At 38.7% G+C, this 24,649-nt stretch overlaps 1 protein-coding gene across 1 annotated transcript in view; it reads right to left on the bottom strand.

Moving 5' to 3' along the window:
* LOC309598479 (dynein axonemal heavy chain 5-like) overlaps positions 1–24,649 on the bottom strand; it is a gene marked incomplete at both ends in the record, with an annotated part of 174,256 nt that overhangs the window by 61,384 nt on the left and 88,223 nt on the right. Inside the window, 10 exons of the mRNA XM_082329118.1 lie at positions 2,127–2,345; positions 9,433–9,600; positions 12,510–12,725; positions 13,093–13,373; positions 14,630–15,294; positions 17,532–17,686; positions 18,529–18,771; positions 18,859–19,065; positions 20,435–20,764; positions 21,726–21,932. Coding sequence (XP_082185244.1) covers positions 2,127–2,345; positions 9,433–9,600; positions 12,510–12,725; positions 13,093–13,373; positions 14,630–15,294; positions 17,532–17,686; positions 18,529–18,771; positions 18,859–19,065; positions 20,435–20,764; positions 21,726–21,932 — 2,691 coding nt within the window. The remainder of the gene's footprint in view (positions 1–2,126; positions 2,346–9,432; positions 9,601–12,509; positions 12,726–13,092; positions 13,374–14,629; positions 15,295–17,531; positions 17,687–18,528; positions 18,772–18,858; positions 19,066–20,434; positions 20,765–21,725; positions 21,933–24,649) is intronic.

Below are 24,649 nucleotides of genomic sequence, written 5' to 3'. Positions count from 1 at the left end.
ACGGGGACAGCTTTCATACTGTTTCTGGGAAATTAGCACAGCTGGGCACCTCTCTGAAGTGCTTGTACACTAATGTGCACAGCATGGAGAACAAATGAGGAATTAGAGGTCTGCATGTGGTTGCAGAGTCATGATCTCATGGGGATTATGGGGACATGGTGGGAAGGCTTCCACAACTGGAGTGCTGCAACAGGTGTACACAGGCTTGTTAGGAAGGACAGGCTGGGAAGGTGAGGAGGGGAGTTTTCTTTTATGTGACAGAGCAGCTGGAATGCATAGAGCTCTGCATCTGAGACTCTGGGATGGACAATGAGCCAGTTGAGAGGTTATTGGTTAGGATTAGAGGGCAGACCAACACGGGTGATGTTGTGTGCGTCTGTTACAGACAAATGTGATCAGGAAGAAGTAGATGAGGTCTTTTTCAGACAATGGGAAGAAACCTTGCATTTACAGGCACTGGTCTACACAGGGGACTTTAGCCACTCTGATATCTTCTGGAGGGACAACACAGCAAGACACAAGCAATCCAGGAGGTTTTAAGGAATGCACTGACAAAAAATTCTTAGCACAGGCAACTGAGAATCTAATGAGGGAAGGCAGTTTGCTGAACCTCAGACTTGCAAACAAGAAATAACTGGTCAGGGATGCAAAGGTCAGGGGCAGCCTTGAGTGAGAGAATTGAGATTGTCTGGCCTTGAGAACAGACAGCTCAGGGGGAATTTTATCAATGTGTACAAACACCTGACAGGAGGGTGTAAAGATGCTGGTGCCAGACTCTTTTCAGTGGCACCCAGTTAAAGGACAAGGCATTTGGGCACAAATTGAAATACAAGAAATTCCGATTAAACACACAAAAAAACTTTTTTACAGAGAGAGTGGTCAAGCACTGGAATACGTTGCCGAGAGAGGTTGTGGAGTCTCCATCTTTGGAGATATTCAAAACCCAACTGGACAATGCCCTGAGCAACCTGCTGTACTTGACCTTGCTTTGAGAGGGGTGGGGAGGGGGTGGGGGTGGGTTAGATGATCTCCAGAGGTCCCTTCCAATCTCAATTATTCCATGATTCTGTGATTTTCTGAATGTTATTTTTGAGTTTTACTTATTCATTTCTCTCCAGATTTCTGTTCCCTTGCAATCACTCTGCATACAATCTTGGTCAGGACCTACATGTTTTAAATTTAGAAAATACAGATCTAACCCAGTGTCAGTTTTGCCCAAGGCTCCAAGTGCCATATATAGTCTTTTAATTTTTTGTCTGAATTTTCAGAAGTAGAATGGAATAACAGCTCTTACAAGACCTCATAGCACAAGACTTCAGAAAACCCACAAAAAGGCACTGTAACTTCCTATTTTGGTGTTGCGTTTAAACGTAGAAATTCGCTGAAAAATACGATAAAGCATCTAACATTTTTAACTGATATATTTTGAAGTACAGCTATGCAAACAAATGCTGAAGTCCTGGCCTCACAGGGCACAATGGCTGAAGTGAAAGCTCTCATCAATTTTGCCTCTGTGTGAAATCAACCAAGGAATTATCAAAGCAAATAATCATATGAGAAAAAAGACTATCCTGCTTCCTCTGGAAACCTTCAGGCTGAAGCCAGAAAAGTCTGCATAGGAAAGGTAAATTTCAAGCTTAGTGCAGACGATAATGATTAGCCCATAATTCTGTAAACGGCTCCAGTAGAAATCTGAACTTCAAATATAATTCAGGAAATTAGTCAAGCTTCAAATTCCTATTCTTGTATACTTGGTGACAAAAAGAGAGTAATCCTTCTTATAAATATTTTAGGGCAATTATTTAGGTTAAGCCTAATTCCTCTTCTTACTAAAGCTAAAAGGAATTTGGCTCCTTGGCTTTAAATCTGAACTTTATCCCAATACGAGCTGTATGATATGACATAAATCTTCATACAGAAGAATTAAGCTAACACAAGAAATTGTTTTACTTTGTTAGATGCATTAAGCTCAAGAAAAAACATACATATAACTAAAATAAAGTGCCATATGATATTGAGATGTCACCATGCCTTGAATTTCTTGAGCAATACTTCTGATCATTATGGAGTATTCTCAAAACTGAGCACCTACTTTGTGCTGGAAACCCACTCATATGTGCTAGTACCTTTTCTCCACCTAATCCTTCAATCAGAGCTGTGGCATTGTTCATCTTCCTTCTGCATGCCTCAGCATCATCAAGTAAGGCCTGCTTCTCTTTCATAGCAGTATCATACATGGCTTGTACTTGATCCAGTTCCATTTGCTTCTCATCCAGCTGAATCTGTGCATTATTCAGTTCCGTTTGGGCAGCTGCAAGTCTTCCCTCTTGCAAGGCTAAATTTGCCTACAAACATTTAAAAGTAAAGAGTAGTTAATAACCTATTATTTGGCAAGAGCAAATGACATTCATTTAATGGCACATATTGTACTGTATTGGGTACTTTTTAAAATAATACATGTTTAAGATGACAGCAGGTTTTTTTCCTTTTTTACTTTTCAACCTAAAACTGGAACACAAGCATAACACTAAAGCTATTCAATGCAATCTTAAAATGTTTTTATATTTTCAGAATGATCTATTGATCACACAATGATCAATGATTTGAAATCAAAATATGCTTGAAATAGTGGTATACTAGATACATGAGACAATCCATACAATGTTTTCTATAGTATATTCTCAGTGCAAAAGAAAATTAAGATTGTCCTCATGGATTATAAAATAATAATAATGATAACAGAAACTACTCTTGTCCTCTCTTTTCCCATCAATTACTTCTACAAAAAAAAAATATAACAAATGCATTTTTTGCATCTCTGGAAACTAAAACTCTAGAGAGTTTTCTCACATCTCTATATAAATTTGAATGATGAGTTGCCAGTCATTTAAATGTGGCCTCTTAACTTGTATATTACTAACAGGGGAAAAAAAAAGTACTCTGTGAATTCAGAATATGTTTCCAAATATATGTTTGCAAAGGATTACAGACTGACAAAGTTCTTATGAAATTCACACTTACAGATAAAGGTTGCTTCCATTTACTCTGAATATTTAAAACACTTGTTTAAATATCATGTATCTTATTTCTATTTTTTCTGCTATAAGAGTTATGAAGATGGAAACCAAGAATCTGTAAAAACTGTTTTATTACAAATATGAAACTTGACATTCACTTTACATCACACCAGAAGAGTTATAGTACAAGGAATCTCTGGGATGACTCTTAGTAAACAGTATAACCATGGGTTGGGGTTTTACATTAGATCTTTACTAAAAATATAGATTTAATTCTTATCAAAATATGCTAAAATCAGCAAATTCTTCTTGCTTTGCATAGAAAAAAAAAAAAAAAAAAACAAACAAAAAGAAAGAGAGGAGCCAAGATGATATTTTGAGATCTAGGCATGATAAAAAATGCAGCATGAAGTCAGGTGGATTTCAAAAAGATAGGTCTGTCAGCAGGGAATTACAGAAGCATATATGTACCAATCAACAATGTAGTAGTGCTTTACAAGTTACACATCTAGAGAATAGCACTGTCAGCAAAAAAATTCATTTACTGTAGCCACTGTGTCTGTTGACAGATCCTAGAGATAAACAAATATTTTATAATGGAGATAAGCCAGCAAAATGGCTGCTCATAAAATTTCCATCATGTAAGAATGCTGAAATATTTTTACTCTACTGTTTATCAAAGAGCACATTAAACAGCATCTCCTGGAGATACACACCGTTAAATCAGTGAGTCTTGTTAAGACCCAGCTAAGCAGATTTCAGAACCACTGCTGTTATTTTTTAGTGAATCTTGGACTATTAGGAAAAGTTTAAACAGTAAAGGAGTTTTGAGTAGGTGATGTAGTGCTACTGTGTCCTGCACAGGGGGAGAGTTGGGGAGAGTGAGGTAAGAGAGAGAGAGAGAGAGAGACAGTGCAGGGCCCTTTCTGGACCTTAATAAGAAAGGCCCAACAACAAATGGCTTAATAAGATAACTTCTTAAAAAGATCCATAATAATAAGAGGAACACAGATAGTGAGTAAATCTTACATCCCTTCAGATGCTGGGCACCCCACATTCATGCAGCATCAGATAGATTTTCTCATGGCATGCTGCACAGAGCAGATCGTGCCCATGGAGAGAAAACTCTCTCTTTTGGTCATTCAAGCTATTATAAACTCCTCTTATTATTCTGTCTTATTAAAGCAGTGACCTTATTAAGCCATCTGTTGTTGGGCCTTTCTTACTGAGATGCAGAAAGAGCCCTGCACCAGCTCTCTCTCTCCTACCTCACCCCTACCTCCCCTTCCCCAGTGCAGAGCATCCTGTTATCCTTAAACTCTGTGAGAGCTAAAAATGGGAGTAAAATAAAGTTATGACATATTGTTTCACCTCCAGCTGACAAATAGTGAGGTTACACAGGGAACAAGATCCTTGGAGAGCTGGGAAGAACAGCCTAGGCAGAACAGCTGGAACAACAGAGAACTTGCACCTGGCTGCGTGGATTCATATTTCACCTTGACATTTATCACAGCAGGACATGAACCTCAATGGAAAAGAATGGCCATGTGAATTCCCAATACATATGAGCAATGATGGCTTGTAAATATGAAAAACAGTTCTCCGTGCAGCAATAAACTACCCAGTAAGATACAAAAGACTGATAAAACAGACTTCTCGGTTCTCTTTAAGAGCTTTTGCTCTTAAAAGGCTACCAGCTTTGAAGCTGTAGGGACACCGAAAAAATATTTCAGATGAGTAAAGAAATATATATATTGTACTGTAACATGAAAAAAAAAAAAAAAAAATTAGTTACACAAGACTTTATGGAATCTCTAGAAGATGACTTATAATAAATTATTTTACAGACAATTTAACTGAAGTTTTCAGCCAATTTTGGAGTAATCATAACAAAGTAGTAATACATTTTGGTATTAGTTTGATTTGTAGGCTGCTTAATCATGCGTGATGAATAATGGTTGGTTGCACAAGAATGACTGCTAACATACCAGGATGACCAACTTACATGATTCCCAAAGGCAGAAAGCCTACTTCTTTCAGATAACCCTATGAAATCATCCCTATTTGCTCTCTCCCTTTCTTTCTTTCCAACTCCATTTTTCAAAATTACATGGGTACAAACACTGCTTTTGTATTGATATCACTGGCAGTTTGGCTGGCAGCTTCCTCTGCAGAGCTTTGCCATGAGAGCAGGAGGCAAGTTCTGCTGCCAAGGAGAATCTTCTGCACAAGGCGTCTATCGCAGTCGCAAGCAGCTTCATACAAAGATTTCCAGCCAATTACAGGCAGGAAGGAAATGTGTCTCCCAACCACGAAGAACCACTGTGGCCTTTCTAATTTTAGTGGCATTGCTATGTGGACAAGCTCCACACCCTTCGTTTCATCTCTCTGAGTCACACAGCGAAGCAAGGATTCACTATTTGTTCCAGTTGGATGCAGTGTGAAAGCCTGAATAAATGGATTTTATGTGAACGAATCATGAGGATTCGAGACATGAGATCCACACTCTTATCTGCGCTCCCAGAGAGGGGGGCTACGCTGGAACAGGCTTGCGTGAGAGCAGCAGCTTCATCCTGTTCTTGCCATTGGCATTGTGGGGCACCACAGAGACAATCCTCTCCACATCTGCTCCAGCCAGCGCCTCCGCCTGCTCTCTGCGTCTCTCTGCACGGGGCAAGTATGGAGAGAGTACCTGTGCCAACAAGGGCCACAGACTAAATTGTTAAGCAGCTATTTTGCCTTCTTCCGAGATGCCCTCAGAGAGGACTTCATAGCAGGTGGTGAGATGATCCTGCCTCTTTTAACCTTTTTCATTCCACATAAAACCAGGACAAATAAACATGTAATTACAGATCACAGCTATACTGTTAAATTAAACACGCCCAGGACCTTCCTCTGGCGTTGAGGTTAACTAGCGTAAAACAGCTCACATTAAGGTCTCCCAGCCTCTAAAACAGTATGGCTGCACGCAAACAGCCTCATGGAAATGGCCCTTGGACCAAGCTAGTTCCTGAAAGGTGTCCAGAGATTGCTGAGAAAATGTTGCTTAGCCAAGACCAAAATCACACTAGGGATCATTCTAACAATTTAACAATGCAGATGATCACTTTCCAATGTCAAGAAAAATTCCCTAGTACTGTTTAATTTATTAGTATTGACATAGCGATAAGTTTCTTATTGATTCATTGCAAACTCAATTTTGCAAAGCACCGAGTATTTCTGGCCCTGATCCAAGAAGGCATTTAAATAAAAATGCCTTCTCCAATAAAAAAACTTACACTGTTTAATGCTATCCCCACTCTCAAATGGAATGCCCAGACCAATTCCAGATCTCTCTGAAGAGCAGCTGTTGCTCAGTAAATTCAGGAAATGTTACTGTAAGTAGGAGAGCCCATAAGAAAAACAGCAGCTGAAACTTTACAGTTCACCACAGGTAAGAAAGATTTGGAGCTTTCATAGAATGTCTCTTGTTTCAGGAATTTTAGCTTTCCAAGTTCACTGTTCTTACAGTCCATTTTGAGCACTCACTACTGCTGGACCAGGCCAGAAGGCTTCTTGCACTTGGACACTGTCACTCTGCTCATGAGCCTCTGTGGATGTGCTGGGTGACCACCTTTGCCTTTTGCTTCAGTCCTGTCCTGGGCACGTGGCATCTGACTGACAACTTTTCATGGAAATGCAATCTCAAGCTGCTCCTGTCCCAGATCACTGCAGATTTTTCACCTAGACACTCCATTGGTTTTGTATCAACTTTTTCAGGGCCTCAATATCATTATAAGTTTGGATTCATCATTATTTAGGGAAACATTATAAGAGAGGCAAACACATACACAGGTTTTGCAGACATTCCAAAACCAATGTTTTCACTTACCAATCTGAAAAAATTATGCACATATACATATGTATAGATATATAGATGTGTACACATGCAAACGGGTCCATGCAATAAAATCTTGGCCTCAGTTTCTTTGCTATCACTAACCATTCTTTGGGATTAAAACAACCTTTGAAAGGCACAGACATCATGCTTCTTATCTGCTTTTCACAGCTCCTACGAGCTACTGAAAGATTCTTTTCTGGTTTTTTCTGTCAGTTACATGTCCTGACTTCAGTCTGTTTTGTTAAGTGATCTAATCCTCCCCTTTGCGCCCAGAGTATATGCTTTCCTTTCACAGTTACTGTGGGCCTTGAATTCAGACTTGAATGCTTGTTTTCCTGCCCAGTGGGCATCACCTTGACAAGGACACACTTATTTAAATGGATGACCATCAAATTTTGACACTCCTTGACTGTTCCCTCTTCCTCAGGTCCAAGATTTCCTCTTATTGCCTGCTGTGGTTTTTAGTTCAGAATGGAGACAAGTGAAAGCAGAAAAGGTAGTAAAGTCTCATATTTAAAACTAAGTTTGACAGGGAGAATCCTCAATATCAAACAGAATTTATAAACTGTAGACAAACTTCCCTTGATCATCATAACAGCCTAAGGAGAACGCAATTAAAATCACTAGAGACATCTCTAAGGGAAATTATACCCCTATACACAGTATTTTAATTGGAAGCTAACAGAATCACAGCAAAAGCCAGGGCTTCTTCATTCTGCTGTTATATTCTAAATAATGGATAAATAGCAGATGGTGTTTCAGAACTATCAGGTTAATCCAGCAGGGTTGTTGACTACGTAACAAGCTAGAGAGGAATGGCTCATGGTCATGCTGAAGGTTTATAGGAAAGTAGCACACCCATGGTGACCACTGTATGATAAGCAACTACACAGCATTGTATTTGCAGGCAACATTTGGTTATACTTTGTATGTTTGATTCTAACTAGTGACCCTTAGGCTGCAGGCCACATATCTAAAGAATGTAGGTATCCATTTCTAGGAATGAATTAATTTTTGCACACTCTATTTACTAAAATATAAGTCACCATTAATTAGTTTTCACAAGTTGTCACATTTGAGATAAATGAGGCACTGTGTCTCAGTTAAGATGCAGTTTTAGAATATATTGGATGGATTTTGCAGGTGTTGAAGGGGGGTTATCTCCGAGAACAGCAGTTAGGATAAAGCAGCTTGATTAATTCATTCAGTAAAGCTGCTTTTAGCACTGGATGATTTAGCCTGTGCTAGTACTTTATGCAGTTTAATTGTACATTTATTTTCAATTATTTTCTTAGCATCACTCCAGTGCTTCCTGCAATATCTCCTGCATACTTTAAACACTTCCTCCCTCTGTCATCTTCAGTTTTAGAATATTTGTGACTGTTGCTATGCCTGACAATAGGCACCACTTTGCCAAGAAATGCATGCTCAGTTTTTTATCAGCTACAGTGTGGCAAGAATGTAAATACTTGAATACAAAGTTAAATTTATACATAATCTTGAGTCATGCATATTAAAAAAAAAAACCTGCAAGAACACTTTTGCAGCTTTCAGAGTTGCATCTGCATATAGAGCCACTATTTCCTCTAGGTCTTGCTCTCTTTTATAGCTCTCAATAGTCACATTTCAAATTCTGTTTTCATTAGTGAACATCCCATTATTTGAAAAGGGAATTGCTACTTACATATCACAGAAATATAGTCTTCTCTAGCAGTTACTTGAATCAAAAATAGCATGCTTTTAATGAATTTGAATTAGATCTGTCTAGATATACTAAAAGAATATGCCAAGAGTTTTGAATATACCATTGATACAGTGGCTTATACAATAGGAGACTGAACATAAGTACAGTGGAAGCATAATCGATTGAATGTATTTCTTCAGAAAAGAGCCATAAAATCCCCTGAAGAAGCAATGATTATAAATCACTATATAAATATTCAAAGTCTTTTTTTTTTCAATATGCTCACAAATGAAACATTTCCAAGACAATAAAGCTATCTGCAGGAATGCAGACAATGGTAGCTGATCCCTTTCTACTGTAGTTCAATGTTACAACAGAATTCTGTGCCAGGTGACTACTTAGTTTATTATATATACACTCACATGTAGCGGTTTGACAATCCAAAGTTTTCTTAGAGAGCTGAATTCCAGCTAAATTCATTAAAGAATACTTCTGTGCCAAGAATGCTTTCTCCTCTCCCAGATTCTACCAAGACCACAATGAGTATGCTCTTTCCCAGGCCAGCAGGACTGAGAAGCAGCTTTCTCAAAACCATGGTGCCTAGCACCAACTCTGAGAGCAGAGACAGTATCAGTATCTCCCACCTGCAGATAGCCAGGCTCTAGGGTAGCTGTGTAAGGGGAAAAAATTGCCAGGACATATTTAATCTCTGTGTGTTTGACTTAACAACTGGATGTGAAGAAACAAGAATCTCTTGTAACTCGTGATCTTTTTTAGCCAAAATAACACAACATTTTTTCCACTCAACTATAGTCACCCCTCAGAAAAATAAGAAGAGTCATATGAAATACCTTAAGAGGAAGAACTTCTTTATTAATACCATAGAAGTAAGCCATTGCTTGTGTCCATGAGCAAAGACCTGCTACATTTCCACACACTTTTTTGGCAGTCTCAAGATTATAATCCTCCATATCCAAATAAGGCTCTAAAAGCTCCACAGTTTCTCCTGTAATTGAGTCCTAGTCAATGGAAAGAAAAAATTATTTTTTAAATGGGTTTTAGAATAAAGTCTGCTTCACAGAAACATTTCTCATTTTAAAAACATGGTGCTACCACTTCTTACAGAAGAAATGAACAAAACAAACTGTTGCCGTTCGCTCTTATAAAGGACAGGAGATTAGTTCGTTTTTGTGAACTCAGGTGAAAATAGCTCCTACTTCCATTGCAAGAGATTGACTTGAGTTTGCATTTAATATCCCTATTTGACCGATAAGATTTAGACATTATTTGTACTCGCAGCTCCATGACAACTTAAGCTGATCTAAGTTATTGCTGCTAGAGCACTGTACCTTCTTTCCTCTCCCCCTCAACCAGATGTTCTCGCTCCATCTTTAATACCATCACCAATGCTCAGTGAGCTAGTTTGGAAGTTAATATGACAGAAATCTAAGTCAGCAAACTGGTGATTAGTTTTCTTCTAGGCTAGTTCCCTGAACAAGCTCACCATGACATCAGACAGGCACCAGTGCAAACAGAGCTAAGGGAGTCAAACACACAGCTTTAGGAAGGAAAAAGGTGAAACCATAAGGCACTGACTTCACTTCACTGTTCACTTCATTATTCTAATCTCAGATCTTTTCCCCCCTTCACAATCTGTTGAGAACATGAAAAGCCAGATCTTTGATGATGGTGGTTAATCGATAATTAAGTGTCAGAAGAAAATGGAATTCATCTCCTTAAGCAATGTAGAGAGTAGAAGAGCTTAAACAGGGTAACAATGGTTGCTTAACAATAGAGACATTAAGAATCTTCTTTTTTTTGGCAATGTATTAATGCCTTTCTTTTAATGCACCTAAAAATTGTCCTCCATTCACACTGTCAAGCAATATACCCTTCTCCTGCTTTTCTGCATAGCAGAAAGGTCTGTCTTGTACTTGTCTGATCTCTAGCTACTATAATAACAAAGCCGTTCATTATATTATTCCTAAGGTCAGACATGGTGATGTTTTCACCATGAGCATTTGCTAAAATGTGAAGTAGTGCTGGACAAACATTTTAACTTTTTCATTCTCCTACTCAAAATTATGAGCTAGCAAGCTGGCAAAGGTGAAGCAAAGACCAAACAGCAGTGGCCTAAATCCCTGTTCAAGAGCTTGAAAAATATCATGCTTTTCCTTCTAAGTAATGAATTTTAAACCCAAGGAACTATTTCATCCACTAATCTTCCTTGCCTAAAAAAATTAGGAAAGAACAAAAATCTCACAAACAAGTAAGCAGTGTAGTCTACTCAGAACTCCAGACACAACGAGCTTTCTTCTCATATATACTCAATCTTAGAAACAAGAAATGAGGCAGGAGGACAGCATGTGAAGTACCTCATCCAGAACAGTAGTCGTCTAGTGTTCTTCACCACATTCATCAGTATCACTTCCTGCAAGAACCTGGTCCCACAGAGGTTGTTCTGACTCCTCTGAGTAAAGTTAAATGTGTTGCAAACTATCAGCAGGAACACATACGCTATTAATAAGTGCCAAAACTGGAAGCCTCATTAGAGGGAAGCTTGAGTAAGGAGTGTATAATTAATCCCCATTATCTTTAAACTCATTTCCTCTTTCTGTTTAGTGAAGATAGCACTCGGGAAAGTGACCAGACGGACAGCCCCAGGAAGAGACTGTCTACAGAGGCAGTGCAAGTTTCCACATGGTTCCTTGTCAATATGGCTCACTGGGAGAAACGGCTCCTGGGGATAGTGAGAATCATGGTTTCAGGCCTCATCTGCACAACAAAAACACCCCAGTAGCTTAGAAAAGTGCAAAAATGCACAGCTGAAGCAGATTAAAAAATCAGTGTACAAGTGAAAGAGTATGTCTGCAAGGTTGCAGAAAATCCAGATTTGGCCAAAAACCTGCTTGGTTTTCTGGATTTTAAAGTTGGGCCATGATTTTGCCATTCCATAGTCCAGCCTAGCTATTTTTCTGATCCAGCTACCTGTGACATCTTTCTTCTCTTCTCTGCAGAGAAATTTCCCTTGTCTCACAGTCCAGTGAATCTTGCTGTAAACGGGCCAAGTTTCTGTCCTGACAGAAATACAAACCTGTGTTTGCTTTTATTTTTCTTACGGTTGATACTAAGGTTCTCAGTTCATTCTGCATTTCACTACTTTTCTAGTGAAAGAACCCTGAAAGTTCCCAAATATCTTAGTACTTTTCCTAATACAAAGCTCATTTTCTTCTGTATTTCCTCCTAGCTCATCACCAAACAATTCTGGAGATGGAGTCCTAGAGTGCCTTATATGCAAACAGGCCTGGTAGCACTGGAGATGGTGAGCCATCTGAAAAATCAACAGTGACTCCATTTAAGGCAAATTCTTACTGAGAAGCAGGAACTGCCTAAATAAAAACACTAAGCTTCAATGATAGAACCCGAGGGAACGGCAGGAAGATATGCCAGGGGAGGTTTAGGGTGGATATTAGGAAAAGGTTCTTCACCCAGAGGGTGGTGGAGCACTGGAACAGGTTCCCCAGGGAGGCAGTCATGGCACCGAGCCTGACAATATTCAAGAAGCATTTGGACAACGCCCTCAGACATATGGTGTGAATTTTAGGGTTGTCCTACGCAGGTACAGGAGTTGGACTCAATGGTCCTTGTGGGTGCCTTCCAACTCAGGACATTCTATGATTCTATGATTTTCAAGATCTGATCTAGTGCTTGGGATACTTGGGTCTGCCATCAAAACTGTGTCGCCCAGGAGAAAGATTACTGAAATAATGAACCATGAAAATGGAGACGAATACAGTCACAAAGGTATCTACAACTACAGGTACACAAAAGCCTCATCTGTTTCAAACTACCTTTGAAGGTAGAAGACACTTTCAGAAGATCTCTAAAGATAGTTATAGGAGTAATAGTGTCACTATTAACTTCTTACCTTCTGGAAAGTAAGCAACATGCTAAGAAATCCTGAATTATTCATTAGCTTCAGAGCCTCAGTCCATGATGGCTTCACACATGGGCGTTCTTGATCAGGTGTTACTGAGTCTATTTTTCTTTGGAATAAAAGTAGCACACAATCCATAATTCGCATTATCAAATGAGGAGGTTTACCCAGTTTGCGAACAGTTGCAATATCAGAAGGTTTTATTGTCTGAAAAATTAAAAAAGAAAATAATCCATTTATTTAAGAAATCACTTGATGGTAGAGAAAGATGTTTTTTGGGAGGACTGTATATGTAATGAAATTGCTGCAGTTTTGCAGGTCACCCAGAAGCAGTACTGCAGAAAGTCCTTAAAGGCAGTACCACTCAATGACTGCTTTATTACCTGAGAGTAGAGGAGGTACTGCCCATCTTACCTCTCCGCTGCCTCAGTTTTCAGGTTTTTTTCTACAAGGATTAACAGGTCAGTGCTATTCCTTTCAATATTATTTTTTTTTCAAATCAGAAGCATAAGCCGTATTATTACAAATAACAATCATTAAGTACATGCATGTTCAGAATATCTTTGATTCCTACCTGCAGGGCTGCCTCAGCTTCTTCCAATGCAGGTCTTGCAGCTTCAAGCTTCTCTTCTGCTGCTGCTTTATCAATGGCAATGTCATCCACAATAGCCTGAGCCTTATCTTTTACCTTTTGCACCTGCATTTTCACCTTTTCAGCAGCTTGGGCTTTCATAGTTACTTCCAATAAAACTTCATCAGCTTTTTTTGAAGCTACAGCCAAATCTTTCTCCTTCCTCACCAACTCTTTGGAGAGCTGATTTACTGAAACCTCAGCTTCCATCAGTTTTGCAAGACCTGTGTTGAACAAATTACATTTTAGCAATAGGAAGACCTATAGAGAGAGAAACCTCAGTGAAGCAATCTGGATAGTTAAAATAAGTCACTCAGATTCATATTTAGTGATCGCAGTGAGTGATCCCACTTATTGAACACCAAAATTAAGCAATGGCAATATCCATTTATTTAAAGCTTTTTCTTTTCTTTTCTTTTCTTTTTTTTAAACGGGTAAGAGTCTTCAGAATCTGTCACGTGATCAGTTGTTTATATTCTTATATATGAGAGGAACACTAAATATTAAACACACATATTGAAAAGCATTAGTATTGTGAATGGCACTCTTAAGAATTATGTGTGCAATTTCAGAAATCCATGAGACCATAAGAAGTACCAGAGTGCACTCACTGTACAAAACAGAGGAGGAATCTGGCATCCTGAGCAATGTAAGTGAAGACACAATGAGACTAGACTGAGCTTCTAAATTCAACATTACATGAACGTCCAGATGAGATGGGGGTAAAAGAAACTAAAGATTCTTGAGCAATGCAATGCTCCAACATTTTTACCAAATGATGAGAAAATCACCTAGAAAAGCTACAAGTATAAAAATCCTTATATATAAATGCATGCATCTAAATGTAAATGCATCATGTAAATCTTTCTAACCCTCAAAAAAAAAGCACATATGTTCCTACCAGGCACCCAGCAACCCTCTGCCTATGGAGATATGTGTACATAGCTCAGTTCTGCAACTGGCAACAGTGGGAGAAGAAACAATTTAAGTTCACATTCACCTCCAAACAGCATTCAGTTTCAGAAACTGTTTAATTGTTTACTGTGTATGACCTTGTGCAGTGCAATATTTTGGAAATTTTACATTTGGCATGTAACTTTCTTTAAAAGATTCTTCAAAGTGACTGAATCTGAACATTTACTTACCTACTCTCAGATTTACTTTTAGCATGTTTAAATGTAAAAACTAGCATCTCAGTAGTTTCTTGGCATGCATACATGTCAAAGCTGGAATTTCAGGTATTTTAACTGCTAACTAATATCATTTTCAAAACTCATCTGCAATCTGCAACATTCACAAAGTTCATTGAAACAAAACCTCCACATATTCTGTAATCACACAGAACACAGCTGAAAACATGAGTCTGCTTCCAAATGAAAGTGAGCTCATAATTTAAATCCACTCTTTTACATTCTTTTACTCAGATACTTCTCACTTTTTAAAAAACAAACAAACAAAACCCAAACATATTTTACAGTACCTGTTCTCATGCGTTCAGACAAACTTCCGACATTGGCAAACTTCTCTTTGTAAATAGCCTTGTAGCCTCCAATGAAGGACAGGTAAGATTTTGGAGTCACAAATGTTCGTCGCCTATACCGTTCAAAGTATTCAACACATTTTTCAGCTACAATATCTTGAAATGTTCCCATGGTGTTAACAACACTCTGTTTCACTTCATCTGTGCACTCAATATGGTAGGAAACTAAAAAATGCTGTGCAACTGCTACAAGAGCATCTTTAGGCCAGCGCTGGAACCAGTCCATGGTACAGCCTGAAATCAGACCTGGAAATCTGAGTGCACGAGTTCTGAATTTTTCCCCAACAGGAGAAAAACAGAGAACAACATGCAGGTTGTTACGAACTCGAGCAAGAAAGTAATTATAAAGATTTTCACCAGTGGGAGTACGCTTTGGATACTCCTTCTTCATTGCTGGTATCAGGTCTTGTGTGATTTCACCTATTTCATCTCGTGCAAAAAGATTTGAAATGTCACCTGAAGCCAAAACATTGTTCATGTACTCAAGAAATGATTCATCTCTGATTTCATTATCTGTGAATATAAAGACAATGCCCTTTCCTTTTTGCCCAGCAGTGCGGTACAAGATTTTCAGATCATCCAAAAGGTTATTGGTGGCATATGTTCTGGGATAGAAAAGGATTAAAGAAAGAAAGAACAAAAATTACAGATCATTTTAGGAAATATCTATCATCTGACTCAGCTTCCTTAAGGCAAGAAAAAATCTACATAAGAAATTAATACCATATCTCCTGGTTTCATTTTTTTACGTTTTTTTTCTCAAACATTTTCCCAAAGTGAATGATCAGTACCATAAATCACGGGAAAGGAGGTGAAAGCAACAGAATAACATGCTGGGAAAAAAGATGGTAAGAGCAATATTTTGTCTAAGGTAAGTATGCTGCTTTGCCTCCCTACAGTCTGTGGACGTAAACTCTTTATTAGAACTGAAGGTTAGTACAACTGGATTAAATTGTCAAGTAGGTTCTGATACCTGTAACCATTACATAAATACAGCTGGATTATCTTTTGAAGATATTGAGAGCAGATTAAAGGAAATCATTAAGAGACAATAATAACCAAGTCTAAGGCTTGTATTGTGTTATTTGGTTTAACTGAAATCAAGCCCCAGAAATGATGTTTGAACATTATCACTTGGATTGATTAACTCTGCTGCAAGTAGAGACCGTGACTGTCATTATACTTCTTACAGCTGGTGCATACAAGTAAGATTCAGATGAAGTCCATGCAAATTCAACTACAGATTTCAGATTATGCAATATCAAATGAAGTAAATTAAGGTTAATAAAATGGCAGATATTGCCCCTTTTGCTTTTATCCAATTAAAGCTGAAGTTAAGAACCTCTTTTCTTTGAAACCAGTTTATTATTTCCAAGAGTCTCTTCAAAGTCATAAGTAATACTTGCAATACACATATGTCCCATTCTTCAGTATTTGAAAACGATACTCTATTTTGAAATTAAATATGCCATACAGAACATCTCCCAGTTCTCTTCCAGCTGCATTTTACCGCTGCTCTATAAACATCCCTAATGCAAGCACCGCAGAACTTGTAAAACAATCTAACTCTTCAGGTTGCGTGTGCCAGCTACAGTTATTACAGTGGTATTCCAATGAGAACATAAGAATTTCTTACTGAGTCAGAATCATAGAATCATAGAATCATTTAGGCTGGAAAAGACCCTTAAGATCATAGAGTCCAACCAACTGCTATCCAACCAGAATAGCGGGCCATCTAGCTCAATGCTCTTAACACCAGCAATGGGAAATGCTACTTAGAAAACATGAGCCAGCATCCACTCTTCAGTGCTCATTTCTTTCTTCCCCCCTCCATATTCATAGCCATTGTATTAGGAATATTACAAGGTATGTCCATCTTGTCCTCTTGGTATCCATTTATGAACCTGCTGATACTGTCTTCCTCCACAGCCTCCTCTGGCAAGTTACAAAAGATGACTATCATCTGCTTTGTAAATACACGCTTTCAGCTACCTGCTTTTAGCCCACCTCCAGTTAGCTTCAGCAAATGAACCTTTCATAAGTGACTGAAATATTTATTTGCCTTATTAATGCATTTTGAATCTTGCAAGTCTAGGGACTCTATTCTGTGACTCTACACTTTTTTTCTTTCCCTCCTTTTTTTGTTCCTGCTGTTCCTTCCTTCTGCTTCTGGGACACAGGAAGAGGCCATGATATGTCTGTTTTTCTCTTTCCTTTCATCAGAAACCTCATAACATCATTCAAAGACCTGAAATATCTCTCTAAGGGAGATTTCTCAGTATGTTGAGTAGTTTGCAGACTGAAATACACACTGCTAGTGCTTACCTCTGTAAACCTTATGTCAAAAGAGAAACAGATGGAAGGCAGTAGTTACTCCCAGTCACTTCAGATTTCTACAAATTACTAAATTCCAGCACTACGTACTATTAAGTCTTTGATAGCAGTTGTAATAATACAGACTGGGTACATAAGCATCTATAGGAAAAGTCACTATTTCCCCCGGCCATCAGCATTTGCCCACTGTGCAGAATATGCCAGCAGATTATTTCATGTTATCTTTAGTGCAAAAAGGTATTTTAGTGGGATTTCACAAGGGTGCACTGCAGACTCAAATGCTGAAGGAAAGACAGATTTCTTGTCAATAGCATAAAGGCAGCAAAACAAAGACCCAGGATCTGTCATCTATAGACTGTGCATTTGCACAGATGCTTTTGATTGAAAATGTAGTTTACAATGAGGCATAAAATGTTTGACAGGTTTCCATTTCTTTAAGTTGACTGTGAGACGTTCATTTCTATGGCAAATTAAGGAGCAAATGTCTATGTACACGGCATTGTGTTACCTTGTTAAAGTAATCTGAAAGCTCTCATATCCAGCAATATATGATGCTAGTCTGGTCAGACTCTGTTTTCCAGATCCACCCACACCCACCAACAATGCATTTCCTTGTGGAGTACAAATAATCCGTGATATTTTAATCAAATGGATGATTGCATCCTGTGTATTGAGAGAAAAAGGGATGAAAAAATGTAAAAATATTATCATGTATATTCAACTAGAAGCGCATCAACAAGCAACTGCCTCTCAGCAGCTAGAAGACTTGTCTGGAGTCTACGCCAAAGACTCAGTCCTGGACTCATCAAAATCAACAAGAGATTGCCCCCCCCCCCGACCTCAGTGGGCAGCAGGGCTAGCCCAAGAGAAATGTCCTTTTATCAAGCTCATATGAAGCGATGTCATATGCATTGTTTGTACTTGACAGAGCTGAGGGCACGTCCCTTAGGGGGCAGAAGGAAAAGTAGAAAGGATGTGGATTAACACCCTCCCCCAACCTTTTAGTTGAGCTGTTTACAGGCTCTCTAAATGGGCTGCCAAAAGTGAAATACAAGTACACTATAGACATTTCTTATTCCACTGCTGTATTTATCTCAGAGCAAGAATTAATCTGAAATGCCCTAAAAATCTACCAAACCACCCAGTTTAAAGCTGAAGAAAGCATCATGCATCAAGAGACCTTTGAGAAGGAGGTAACTTTCAGAGATGCAAGATGACATTCACAATGGGCACTGTAGAAACAAATGAGTTGTGCTTTGCATTATGCAAGGCAGGAGAAAGAAAAGATGGGGAACTGCAAAAAGATGGAATAATTTGTGAGAGCGAAGGCAGCCAGGAGACAGCAGCATGGCTTTATAGAGTTTACTTGTAAGGCTCATTGGATACAGGGCTAGCCATTCTGAGATATCTCCAAAATAATTTGATAGAAACATACAAGATCCATGTATCAGTAAGTGCAAAAGACCCGGCACTTTCTGTATTAATATAATTACAGGCACTAATACCTTGAAAAATACTAAATCCATCTTTGATCCTCTGATGGTTTCATTGTACTGTTGCATGAACATCTGTAATCTTTCAGCCAAATAATCCAAAGATGGGATAGGCTCGTAAATTTTAGGAGCCTTCAACTCAGCATCATCAGGTTCATCTCCAGTAGCTTGTGGGACATCACGCAAGAAATCCACAAAGTATAATTCTGTGGATTTATCTTCAAATAGATTTTGACTATGTTCTGCAGAAGCAATCTACAACAATACATTAAGGATTGCTTTAGTAATGAAACATTTCATTGACCTCTTTCTGTGGCAAATACTGGAACACTATTTGCCTACCTTTTTCATCATATCTTCAAACCAGTCTTTATCACTTTGGCTGATGAACCTGTCTGCAATAACACGTCTGCATTCATGCTGGAACAAGGCTACCAAAACACTGATGCTCTGGCAGACTTCAGAAGTAACTGTAAGTATTCCTTGCCAAATACGACTGAGGTCTCGTAAATTAAAGATGTAATGAAATTTAGCTGGGGTTGGTAACATCTACAAAATAATATCATAAGCTATATTCAAATAACTACTAAATAAAAATATTTTCTATCTAGTATTAAATTAATATGGAAATTTTCACAAACTTGAAATTCAATATTGCATTAAAGCAGAAATACATTATTGGCATTTAAGAGGCAATGGCAAAAATGAAGAAATGACAGTAGCAATGACCAATTCTTTAATTTCACATAGATTTCACTCAAGTTTCTTTGACTCTTTCAAGTCCAAGGAACATGGACTGAAGGGTAGCCAAGACAGGTTAGTTAACAGCAGCATTAAAGGCCACAGTAAAAATGTCAGCATTGCTTCACCTGTGGTGTTGCTCCTGCCCTTTCTTCCAGATCATTTCTGTCACTGTCTTTTGTCCTTTCCAAGAACATGTGAGGAAAAGTTCATGAGGAAAAGGAAAAGTAGATGAGGAAAAGCAAAGAAAAGAGAGCAGAAAAATGAGAAAAGAGAATTTGAAAAAATAACAACTTGGCAAAAGCTACATTTTCTCTATAGGCAGTTAATTAGCAGTAATAAGCACCATTTCTGTTGAATATACTGGTCAATAGTTGACTGGTCAGTAGTTTCATTAGAACTCTTGCTATTTCTCCGTGTAAACCAAATTTATGTCTACAGTTGAGTTGTTTGGGAAATTCCGACCAATCTTTTTTGGACTAGAAGATATCATTTATCAAATCCCTGCCTATCCCTATCTTTCTACCACTCTCCTCCACTTTTTTCATTAGAAGATCAAATTTGGCACACATTTCTATGCTGTAATTTTACTCTTAACTTTTCAAATTTCATTCTACACATAAATTTTATTTTCTATTTCAAAGCAACATTTGCTTAGGAATTGCAGTTAAATGTTTTTACAATCTGTTTGAAATGGAAGAAGTAAATATTTAGAATTTACTAAATACCAGATTTCATTTGTTTTGAACTGATTCCCTCTCCACCAAATTTGACTTCTTTCTTTTAATTCAGATCTTCAAAGTTTCTCACAATCCCAAACATCTTTACAGAAGATTCCTATCTAATTTTTAATTTATGGTTCCTTATGCCCTTGACATTTTCTCAACCAGAAGACCTCTAAATCTTCCTATCATCAGCTATGCTTACTATATTATACTTATATAATGTAATTCTTATATTAGCTATAGAAGGCACTGCATATGATTATGTTTTTAGTCACATAACTAGGTGCTGATAGCAACAAATTCAGAACAGAGGCATCAGCCAGCAGTTATACATACAGGTCACAGCTTCACAATATGAAGTATGAACACACACAACAGTACAAAAGACCTGGGTCTTCTTGGTTTGTCATGGTACAGATGTTTCAAAGGCTTCTTAACAGATGTAATTTTACCTTTGCTTTTGTCGTCTGCCAAACCTTTCGAGTTGTAGATACTAATGCTGAAGCCAGTTTACATATTTCTGCAGGGAAACCTCGTTGTTCACAGAAATAGCCTTCAGCTATTGTTTGAAATATTTTGTCAATAGAGGAACTGGAAGGCAGCGTGCAGTTGTAGATGGTGAACTGGCGTTTCAGGCGCTGTGGGATGTCGTTCCGACCTCCCCCAGGGTGAATCATAGCAGCTACAAACTGGATGTCAACCACATTTGTGAATTCTCCTGGCTTCTCCAAATTGTAGAAACCTTTCTGTTCCATCAGCTGTCTCACAATCTCATTGGTGATCTAGTTACCACCAAAAAAAAAAGAAATGGAGTAGTTAGGTATTTCAGGGTTCTCAACTTAAAAAAAGGAACGACGAAATCCTCAGTATGATAAATTAGTAGACAGAAGGAAAGACATCTCTTATCTTTCTTAATTTCAGGTATACTGCTGGACACTTCAGCAATTTATAAAGCCATGCAACATGGTACCAAGCACTCTGATGCAGTGGATTGGCTGCATGTAAGCTTCGCATGCTAAGTAGTTGTGGACATGAGGCCAGACATTCAACTGGATTTTCATAATATCAGTCTAAGAAAATTCAACACTTTTTAAAGTTTCAAGACAGACTACATATTCACAGGCACTTAGATAGTGACAAAGAATGGTTAGTTTAGCACAAAGTATAGTCACACATTCAGTTGTATAGAGGCAGTAAGAGAACAGGATTACAGAGCTATACTGGGAGCAGTAAAATTACTTTTTCTCAGTAGTAATTTTTTTGAATTTAAGTCAGATTTTCAGAGTATAGGTCCATAAGTATTCATTTATCAATACCTCAAGACATCTCGCTAGTCTTGGGTGTCAGCTGTGATGTTAGATTTCACCTAATAATAACTGTACTTTAAAGTCCAGAGCAGATGGAAGAAGGAAAGAGTCTCTGATTACTTCTTGGATTTGCATGCTTCCTTTCCCAGACTGGTTCTTAGTACAGTTAGTTTGGAAATTCTGCAAGTTCTGTATGTAACCAAAACAAAAGGCTTAAAAGCTACAATGATAGCACTAAGTGGCTTGATGCTGACCCTAATCTTTTGGGACTGACAGTTTATCACTCTTGGCAAAAACTGGCTTGCGAAAATTGCTTTTAGTAGACGTATGATACCTTTTCCCTCAACTTTCCTATTTTTGCAATCCACAGATCAGCATTTCCATCAGCGGCAATGGTAAGACCACCGAATCCTATATGTTAACATTTTCCTTTTACCTGATCACCCCATTCATTAATCACAGGCATGTTGATGTCATCAATAAAGACAGTCATTTTCTTCCCTGCCGGAGGACCGTATGTGGTGCCCATTCTTTTATCTATATAACTTTCTATGCTCCTCTGGAACATATTTGGCAGAGTTGCAGAAGAAAAGTTTAGGCATTTGGTCAAGTGAACATCAGGATCATACTTGCTTGTGTAACCCTGCAAGATAAACCAATTTTAAGTGAAGTGCACCAGTAACTCCAGATGAATTCAGCCAAAAGGAGGTGCAGATGCTAAGTAGCCCTGCAAAAAACAGACATCTACAAAATCTCAGCCCTGCTATTAACTTCAAAATGTCAAACAGCAGTTTATTTAAGATAAATATACCATCTCCAACCTCTCAGTTAATGTTTTGCATAAAGTTTCTAAGTATTAAAATGTATAAGCTTTTGACAGACTTCACTAAGTGTTACAACAAGTAGACGTGACAACTCAGGATGCAAATAAACTTTGCATTAGCACCTCTCAGGGTTTTTCTAAATTCAAGCTGTTAGTGATGATCTGTTACAGCAGTCTGCAAGGAACAAGTGAAAAACAAAATCCTTTTTCACGTTTACACTACAGCACCATATCTTACAACAAAAGCAGTGTAAAGGAACAGTACTATAAAATTAAACCCAGCTACATTGCATTTACTGATATTTATCCCCCCTTAATGAAGAAAGGAATCCTTGGGTTTTATGAATGCATACAATTCCCACAGCTGCCGCTGGTGCCCTAAAGCAACAAAGTTCCACTTTTCGTATTTAGTGAGGTTTCATAATAGGACCGGAAAGAAAAAGATGTAACCCTGGAGTCACACCAAGGCATATACATAAAGCATGTGAAATATTTTATTTAGCAAGAGTCCTGGGACATAAAAATAGTATTAAAAATTGCAGACTTCCAACATTATTTCTTTTTAAAAATTCAATTCTTCTGCAATGATGACAAAGTTGAATAGTATTTAAATTCTTATCTTTATAACAGGGCTGACTAGAAATGTTCCCATTTTGGTACCTCAGAAAAGTGAGAGAAGTGAGAAAAAATGTGAGAGAAACAGACCTGCAGACACCAAGGTGAGGGCAGAAGGAGGGGGAGAATATGCTCCAGGACAGATTCCCCTGCAGCCCATGGAGAAGACCATGGTGAAGCAGGTTATCCTCCTGCAGCCCATGGAGGACCATGTTGGAGCAGATATCCACATTACAGTCCCTGGAGGTCCCCATGCCACAGTAGCTGGATGTGCTCTGAAGGAAGCTGTAGTACGTGGAGAGCCCACGTCAGAGCAGGCTCCTGGCAGGAGCTGAGGCCTGTGGAGAGGAGCCGACACAGGAGCAGGTTTTCTGGCAGGAGCTATAGCCCATGGAGGACCCACGGTGGAGCAGTCCATTCCTGAAGGACTGTGCCCCATAGAAAGGACCCATGCTGGAGCAGTTCACGAAGAACTACAGCCATGGTAAGGACCCATGCTGGAGCCATTCATGAAGGACTGTATCCTGTGGAAGGGACCCATGAGGGAGCAGGAAACAGCATGAGGAGGAAGGAGTGGCAGAGAGGAGCTGTTATGGACTGACCGCAGCCCCTGTTCCCCATCCCCTGCACCGCTTGGGGTGGGAGGAGGTAGAGGAGTCAGGAGTGACGGTGAGCCTGGGAAGAAGGGAGGGAGGAGGGGAGGGTGTTTTTAGTATTGTCTTTGTTTTTCACCATCCTATTCTATTTTTAATTAACAATAAATTAATTTTCCCCAAGTCAAGTCTGTTTTGCCCTTGATGGTAATCGAAGAGTGATCTCCCTGTTCTTCTCTCGACCTGTGTCCTGTTGAGGAGGGGGAGGGAGCCAGTGGTTGGATGGGGGTCTTGCAGCCGGCCAAGGTCAACCCACCACAACTACGAATACACAACCATTCAAAAAACACACTTGTGTTTTATTCACTACAGCATTACAGAATCTTTACATGGTAACAGTAATATTCCATAGTACATAAATAAGAACTATCTTTGAAAAAGGTTATTTATTGGGATTATTTTTGTTAGCTAAACTGTCAGTTTCTGGGTGCAATTTTCAACTCTACCATACCAGTTTCACGTTAAATTCTGGGGTTTTTGCAATTAATGAATTAATAGTACAGTGAGTAAAGGTCTTAAATAACACTCTGTAACAAGTTCTTTATTTTGATATATACTGATACCTTACTAATGCTGAAGATTACTTCAGATTAATTCAGACTACTACCTGAAGTGTCTTTACTTTTTCATGAAACCAGCTGCTTATATCTGGAAATTTCTTTTCCACGAGGTGTAGTAAGGTAAAATTCTACAGAAGGTGAAAGCAGAAGGAAACGGTTGTGAAGGCAGTTAACTTTCACTCCTAACCTTAAATGAGATCGAATATCTACTGGCATTATGCTCCCTTGTGTAAGGAACATACTCTGCTCTATAGAATAGACATGGGGTAAGCAACTCCCAAGAATCAGCTCCAATTATTTTTAGGGACAGGAATGGCAGCTGAAGGCTGAAGGTTGCCATTATCTGGCCAAAATCCAGTATGCAGAATATCAAGACCACCACCCAGACCCCGCCTCTTCCCGCTGCTAAAATAGTTCTTCAGCTGGTGCCAGGAACAGAAGTTGACATTACACTGGCATGCATGTTGGCATCAACAGCTAAGCTGAAAAAGTAATATTAATGGCTGCTGGCATTGATACAACTCGCTTTATGTCAGGGCTCAGAAAGCACATGGCTGAGGGACACAAAATGGCTCCAGATTTTAAGAAAGCCAAAGATCAGTTTAGGCTAGTGTTTTTCAGTTATTTTCAATGTCAAGAACTCTGCAAATCATCCACTAGAGGTACAGATGCCTGTACGGCAAATTCAGCTGTCCCAACAGTAGATCAG

Source organism: Platalea leucorodia (assembly GCF_965183815.1).
Source record: "Platalea leucorodia genome assembly, chromosome: 1".
Classification (NCBI taxonomy): Eukaryota; Metazoa; Chordata; class Aves; order Pelecaniformes; family Threskiornithidae; genus Platalea; species Platalea leucorodia.
The sequence above is the reverse complement of the archived record's forward strand: the minus strand, read 5'-3'. Positions and strand labels throughout refer to the sequence as shown.